Source organism: Arachis hypogaea, chromosome 17 (assembly GCF_003086295.3).
Source record: "Arachis hypogaea cultivar Tifrunner chromosome 17, arahy.Tifrunner.gnm2.J5K5, whole genome shotgun sequence".
Taxonomy (NCBI): Eukaryota; Viridiplantae; Streptophyta; class Magnoliopsida; order Fabales; family Fabaceae; genus Arachis; species Arachis hypogaea.
Window position 1 is genome coordinate 16,528,993 of NC_092052.1, and position 8,503 is coordinate 16,537,495.

The window sequence follows — 8,503 nt, forward strand, 5'->3', positions numbered from 1 at the left end:
GCTTAACTTAAAATGAGGAGCAAAAGAACTAGCAACACATTTGGCATCATTCATGCCAAATCTTTGAAGCACCTTCTTTATGTACTTCTCTTGTGACAAATAAAGCTTCTTGGAATCTCTATAATGAGTAATAGTCATGCCCAAAATTTGTTTGGAAGGACCCAAGTCCTTTATAGCAAAGAACTTGCTCAACTATTTCTTCAACTCATTAATCCTCAAAGTATTCTTGCCCACAATCAAAATATCATCCACATAAAGCAAAAGAATGATAAAATCATCATCAGAAAATTTTTGCACAAATACGCAATTATCTGAAGTTGTCTTACGGTAACCATGCTTCCCCATAACAGATTCAAACTTCTTGTACCACTGTCTTGGAGCTTGCTTCAACCCATAAAGACTCTTCTTAATCTTGCACACAAAATCTTCCTTTCCTTTAACAACAAAACCCTCCAGTTGCTCCATATAGATCTCTTTGTCTAAATTACCATGAAGAAAAGCTGTCTTCACATCCATTTGCTCAATCTCCAGATCAAAAGACGCTGTTAATCCAAGCACAGCACGAATGGATGACATCCTCACAACAGGAGAAAAGATCTCCTCGTAATCAACACCTTTTCTCTGGCTAAAACCTCTAACAACCAATCTAGCCTTATACCGAGGCTTAGAATTGTGTTCTTCATTCTTGATTCTGAATACCCATTTGTTCTTCAAAACTTGCATACCCTTCGGTAGCTTCACCAACTCATAGGTATCATTCTCAAGCAAGGACTTCATTTCTTCTTGCATAGCTTCAAGCCATTGAGCTTTGCTTTCATCTTCAACAGCCTCTCCAAAGCATTCAGGTTCTCACCCATCAGTCAACAAAACAAACTCATGTGGAGAATACCTTGACGAAGGCTTTCTCTCTCTTGTAGACTTTCTAAGTGCATTTGCAGGAATTTCTAAAGCTGGTTCTTCATCTTGATCATCATCACCAACTTCATCAAGTATCGGATCAGCTGTTCCATCTTCACCTGCACTTATATCATGCTCATTATTTTGAGCTTCAACTCTACCATCTTCTACCATAGGCATAGAGGAAGTAATATCCAAGTCAGAAAAATCATCACTAGGCTGAACCATTGGCTTCTCCGCATTATCAACATCCTTCAATGTTTGGTCTTCAACAAAGACAACATCTCTACTCCGAATCACCTTCTTGCTAACAGGATCATAAAACCTGTAACCAAACTCATCCATGCCATAGCCAATAAAAATACACTGTCTAATCTTTATATCGAGCTTAGATCTCTAATTTTTAGGAATATGAACAAAAGCTTTACATCCAAATACTCTTAAATGATCATAAGAAACATCTTTACTTGACCATACCTTCTCTGGCACTTCAAATTGCAAGGGACCACATGGTGTCCGGTTCAAGACATGAACAACAGTGCTCAAAGCTTTACCCCAAAAGGATTTTGCCAATCCAGATTGTGACAATAAGCACCTAACTCTTTCAACCAATGTTCTGTTCATCCTTTCAGCAAAGTCATTCAACTGAGGAGTCTTCGGAGGAGTCTTCTGATGTCTTATACCATGCTCTTTACAATAAGCATCAAATGGACCTGAGTACTCACCACCATTGTCAGTACGAATGTATTTCAACTTCTTCCTAGTTTCTCTTTCAACAGAAGCTTGAAATTGCTTGAACACATTCAAAACTTGATCTTTAGTCTTCAAAGTGTAAACACATAATTTTCTAGAATGATCATCAATAAAGGTTACAAAATAGATAGACCCTCCAAGTGTTCTTGTCTTCATCGACCCACATACATCAGAATGTACCAAGTCAAGTATCTCCGGCTTTCTTGAAGGTGGATGACTCTTAAAAGAAATCCTGTTTTGTTTTCCAGCAAAACAATGGTTGCACTTTTGCAAAGCAACCTTACAACCAGATAAAAGGTTCCTCTTGGATAACATATCCATACCCTTCTTACTCATATGACATAATCTCTTATGCCATAAATCGGTTTCATCAACAAACTCAGCAGCATTAACAACATCTTTCACAATCTTTGCTTGAGTTAAATAAAGAGTAGAGTGTCGTGTACCTCTAGCAACAACCATGGAACCCTTGGTGAGCTTCTAACTATCACGAGAGAATGAGCTATCCAAGTCTTCATCACACAACTTACCAACAGAAAGTAAGTTCAACCGAATATCTGGAACATGCTTCACACGCTTCAAAGTCAACTTGGTACCGTTGGAGGTTTCTAAACAAACCCGTCCAACACCAGCACATTTTGCAACACCTTGATGAGCCATTTTCACATCACCAAAATCACCAGGAGTATAAGAGGTAAACAAATCCCTCCTAGATGTAACATGAATAGAAGCACCACTATCAATCACCCAACTAGTGCTATTATCAACAAGGTTAACAGATTCAAACTTCTCAACAATAAGAAAATCATCATGAGTTACATTAACCTTGTCTTCATTGCTACCATCATCTTTATTTGTGCTCTTGTCTTTACTTGCCTTGGCTTTCTCCTTCTTTAGCTGCCAACAAAATTTCTTCACATGTCCCTTTTGACCACAATGATAACACTCAATATTCTTATATATTCCTCGAGACTTGCTTCTGCTTTGATCTCTACCTTTAGGACCTCGACTTTTGTTTCTCCCCCTAGACTCAGAAACAAGAACATATGAATGTGTAGTCGATGTACCTTGTGACTTTCTTCTCATCTCTTCATTCAAAACACTGCTCTTGGCAAGATTCATAGAGATTACACCATCAGGAGCAGAATTAGACAATGACATTCTGAGAATTTCCCACGAGTCTGGTAAGGAGCCAAGAAGTAACAATCCTTGAACCTCTTCATCAAACTTGATACCCATGGAAGATAATTGATTCATAATTCTTTAGAAATTATTCAAGTGATCTGTCATTGATGTCCCATCTGTATACTTCAAAGCCAACAACTGCTTGATCAAAAACATCTTATTATTCCCAGTTTTTCGAGCATACAACTGCTCAAGCTTAATTCAAAGGGTCCGAGCATGTGTCTCTCCAATAATATGGTTCAACACATTATCGTCAACCCACTGCCTAATATATCCACAGACTTGTCTATGCAACAAAGTCCAATCATCATCAGACTTATCATTAGGCTTCTCTGTACCAAAAACTGGTTGATGAAAATTTTTGACATAAAGCAAATCTTCCATCTTTGACTTCCACAAATCATAATTAGGACCATTAAGAGTGATCATCCTACTAGTATTAGTATTAGCTTCCATTGTTCACAGAATCACAAGCCCAGAAAAATACCAACAAGCTCTAATACCAGTATGAAAGAGCCTAGCAGTGGAAACGACACAAATGTCCAACAAAAGAACAATATGGAAGCACTCACAACACAATATGACAGCAACTATAACAAGCAAATATAACAAGTAAAGGAATAACAAGAACACACCGAGATTTTAACGTGAAAAATCCCCTCAATGTGAGAGGTAAAAACCACGGGTCATCCAGACCAATGAAATAGCTCCACTATAATCAAATGAGGTACAAGAGAGTCTCAAAAAAAGTACAAAATTGTGCATATAACCAGCCAAAACATCAAAGCACTAAAGCTTTCAAATGAGAAGCAAGAAGATGAAATATACCCAAAAAATAGAGCTATTGTCGAAGTCAATTTCTCCCTCTGTAGAACTCCAATTAAAATCTCCACCATTCAAAATAAAGCACAAGATGTTTAGAATCTACATTCCAAATTTCACGTCGATCCAACGCTGAAAGAATGAGAAAACGCCGTTCAAAGATTGCTACTCTGTGTAAAAATGGAAAACCTAATTTCTCTCTTGCGAAGTCAATTTCTCCCACTGAAAACCTCTAATCAACATCTTCACCGACCAGAATGAATAACAAGATGAGAAGAACTCGCAGTTCAAATTTCAAGCCGATCCAACAGTGAACGAATGAGAAACTGTCATTTGAAATTTGCTGCTTTACAAGAAAACGGAAATTCTATTTTTCTCTCTTTTCTCTCTTTTGGTGGCTACTCTCTTTCTCTCAATTGACCCCAAAAATCTAAATAGGGTTGTGAAATAATGGGTGAAAAGAGACACCCTCAAAATATTGGGCCTGGACCTCACAAAGGAGAGGAAAAAATCCAACACCTTCTATCAATCGTTGTTATAACAACCCTCCTTGTTTTTTCAATGCTCTTCTTCACTTTAGTTATATACAGCCCACGCAAGCAGAAAATGTTTGACCAGGTCAATGCTCGTCACCGAAAGATTGCAATTGGGTGTTTGTTTCTTTTTCTTTCTATAATCACCATTACTTTCACTGCTCTTTGTGCTGGTGTTTTAATCTTTTCTTTCTTCCCCAAATGGATCTTCATTTTCGTAATTGCACTTGCTTCTATGCCACTCGTCTTCTCTTGTAAGATCTATGATTTTGTTACCCCAATAAGTCTTTTGGTACATAAGAATGATCTTTTCTGAAGGCTCATTCCAATATAAGAAATTATCTGAAATTATCTGAATAGTGACCAATTTTAAAATAAGGCCGTCAAACCAATGCCAAATCAAATTGGTCATTAGCGATCAATTCAGAGACTAACTGTTTTTGGTCATGGAAAAAACCAATCGATCCAATTGGTCGTTAAAATCAGTCTCTATCAAAAAGTTTCTTGTAGTGTTTCTTTGATTAAGTTGCTTAATACATTGTAGAACAAAAAGGCTATTAAGAATGTTTGTAAGATGATTCTTTCTAGAAACATTAAAGTTGTTGTCACCTCTTTTGGCAAATTTTTTGTTTTTTTTTTCATATATATATTATTTCCTAACTAGCATTCTTTAATTTTCTCTAAAAATTACATTATGCATGCCTTACAAGTACTTTCATCTTGTATTATTAGGGCTGACAATGGATAGAATAAGGTAGGATAAGGTTTGGACTCTACTCTAATCTTATTCGCGGGTTAAAAACCTTTTTAAAATTCTACCGTACTCTACCTGCGGGTTGAGAATATCTCAACCCTAACCCTATTCGCACCCTAAAGTACTAAACCCTATTCTACCATCAGAAAAATAAAAAATTTTCAAGCAAATATAAAATTCAACTATTCCAAATTTCATACATATTAATAAAATAAAAAATAAAAAACTAAATTCAAATTAAAATTAAAAATAATAAAATCTTAAAGAAATTCAACATAAAATTACAAATAATATGATCATCAACTAGTTTAGTGGTTATTTTAAATTTTTATAAGAGAAAGATTGTAAGTTCAACACTCATTTTTTTCACTACATATATAACTTTTACATATATGTTATATAATATAATAGGGGTGCGGGTAGGGTAGGATAGAGTATACCCTGAACCTACCGCACTCTATCCTATCCGTAGCGGGTCGAGTAGACAACCCTATCTGAATGGGTTGGTCTGGGTTGAATACCCGCGGATAAGGTATATATTGTCAGCCCTATGTATTACTGAAATTAACAGTGTTATAATCATGTGACACATGAAAAATTAGCGACCTTAAGAATTGTAAAGGAGAGTAACTCTTTTGTTTTAAATAATCAAGATGCTCAAGAACAAGATTAATAAAGAAGTACAATCTGTTATGTTAGTTAGCTTTAAGTAATCTTTAGCCTCTTTATTAGTTTCGGGTAAGATTGTTGAGGTAGAGGAAGTGTATATAAGGCATTAGCCAAGTATTACTCAATATGATTTTTCTAATAGCAATTCAGTTTTTATTTTTCTGCAAAATACTCATCACTTCTATTTTTCTGCTGCATAATTCTCTTCTTTAGTGTAGTTGCTGGTGTTCTAAGTCATTGCTGTCATTATCCTTTCAAACATGACATCACATCAGTTAGAAGAAAAGGTACTTATTTGTTTTGGTGGGAAACAAAAATAGTTAATATCAAGGTTGCGAGAACCAGACCGGTCATCGAACCGGTCAAGTGACTGATTTAATGGTTCAACCGTGGTTGAACCGTGGTTGAACCGATTTAATTAAATATAGAGCGAAATTATAAAAAATTGAATACATAATTTTAAAAAGTTAAATTCAATAATTTTAAACTAATAAGATTCAAAATTTAACAATTTCACAAAATGAACAATACATAATTTATCATTAAAAGGCCATAAACAACTTCAAATGACAATATTCAAAACGCACATAAATGACAAATGACAAAGTAACAAACACAATGTTTTGCAACCAAAAGAAACAATGTTCAACAAACAATACTTCAACTAAACAAAGACACTACTCATCAGAAGTCATAATCATCATTAAGTGTTCCGATGTCTCCATCATAAACAGGTAAGCAAAGCCAGCATCTTCAGAAATATCACCAAAAGAAGTATTTGAGGATTCAATTACAACATCAGACATATCCACTTCAACTTTCATATCTCCACCATCTAATAAAATAGAAAGAAAACTCAATAAGAAATCAATGTTAATGACATGTATCTTTATGGAAGGAAACAAAGTTTGCTATGTCACTCACCATTAGGATACGAAGGCATAGCATTATCAGTGTATATTAAACTTTCAATACCTTCAACATCTCCATTAGTAAATTCAGGATCATCCTCATCTGCCATTACCCAAAAATCTACTGTGTCAATGCTTTGAATGTCAATTGGGTCATAATTCCTCTTCTTTCGATGCAACCTAGATTGAAGGCGTAGGTTATAGGTGACATAAACAATGTCACTTAACCTTTGATGCTCTAATCAGTTCCTCCTCTTTGAATGGATTTGTTCAAAAAGGCTCCAGTTCCTCTCACATCCAGATGAAGAAGAGGTTTGATGAAGAAGATGAACTGCCATTTTTTGCAAATTAGGAGCACTCCCACCATGTAGCCTCCACCATTCACCTATATAGATATAAAAATCAAATACTTTTTAATGTTTACCAATTATCACCCAACATAATAAACTTTGAAACTAAACTGAACTTGGATATGAAATAAGTCAAATAACTTACCAGGTTCGAGTCTTGATGCCGCTCTCTTAGCACCTTCCCTCCCAAAACTTTCTTTACAATCTCGATATAGCTGTATCTCTTGCATTGCAGCAACTGAGTCATCACAAAGTGTTTCAACATCAAGCAAATCAAGTAAAGATCTCAAAACATTTGCCTTCTCAACAAAACCCTCACTGTAGAAAATGCCCGGATTTAAAAAGTACGCTGCCGCATGGAGATCACGCTTCAAATGCTTATCCCACCTCATTTTCAAGATATTCGTGTATGGCGTATAAGCAGCTTTCCGATTTCTGAACATGGTCTTGATAGCCTTTTTTGCTATTTGCATGCCTTCATACACGATTCCCAAAGAGGGTTTTTCATCAGCATCAACAAGCCTCAACAACTTAATAAGAGAACCAACAATTTTCACAGTGGTAAGACAGTCTTGCCAAAACTTACTGTCCAAGACAATTGAGCTAACCATCTTTCCATTAGCACTTTTGGATAACTTATGAGAAGTAAAATATTGGTCTACCATCAATGTCTGCAAATCTACCTTGTGATCATATATACTTTTCAAAGTAATGAAAACAGTGGCAAAACGTGTGACTCCTGGTCGAACAATTTCTGTACAACTTTTTCTTTTTCTAAGCCAAGACAATAAGATCATATGATTGTAGACAAACACAGTCACTTTTGAAGCACGGGAAGCAAGGTCAGATATATGAGGAATACTTGCAATATCTTTCAATATAAGATTGATACAATGGGCAGCACAGGGAGACCAAAATATATTTGGGTATTTTTCATGAATAAGTTTTCCAGCAGATACATAATTAGCAGCATTATCAGTGACCACATGCACAATGTTACTAGGCCCAACCCACTCAATAACATCAGCAAACAAATTAAACAATGCATTGGCAGTTTTTATCACATCAGAAGCATCAACAGTCTTAACAAACGACATACCAGCAGGACAATAAACTAGAAAGTTAATTAAAGTTCATTGCCTTTGATCAGTCCACCCATCTGCCATCAGTGTACAACCCGTGCTTTTCCATGAGCTCCTATACTTTTCAACCAGCAACTAACACTCTCTCTTAAGATCAGCCAGCAAATGAACTCTCATTTCATCATATGAAGGTCCCTTAAAACCAGATCCAATTGCAGCAACACCATCCAATGCAGGTTGAAAGTAAGGTGATTGAATTGCATTGAAACTTGAAAGGAATACGTGCATCAACAATCCATTTGGCAAGTCCCAACTTAGCCTTGTGCACAATTTCTTTGCTAGCCAAAACACTTCTCAAAGTTGGTTGAGATCCTGGAGTAGTTCTTTCTTTAAAGTAACTTCCAATTTGTGTAGCTACTACAGCTCTTCTCTTTCCTTTGTCTCCCGTTGTTGTAGGAACAACAGCTTGTATAGGGTTAGGCGATTCAGCCTCTTGTGCATGTGCTTCCCCACCATAAGCCTCCTCCTCAAATTTTCTTTTCTCCAT

The 8,503-nt window shown here is 36.0% G+C and overlaps 1 protein-coding gene across 1 annotated transcript; it reads right to left on the reverse strand.

Moving 5' to 3' along the window:
• Nucleotides 1–6,290: 6,290 nt before the first annotated feature.
• LOC112762897 (uncharacterized) lies at nucleotides 6,291–8,503 on the reverse strand. Its single transcript, XM_025808710.1, has 5 exons — nucleotides 8,239–8,503; nucleotides 7,020–7,988; nucleotides 6,820–6,909; nucleotides 6,538–6,627; nucleotides 6,291–6,448 (listed from the first exon to the last, which is right to left on the reverse strand). Exons 1-5 carry the CDS (start codon nucleotides 8,501–8,503, stop codon nucleotides 6,291–6,293), a joined length of 1,572 nt encoding a protein of 523 aa, XP_025664495.1.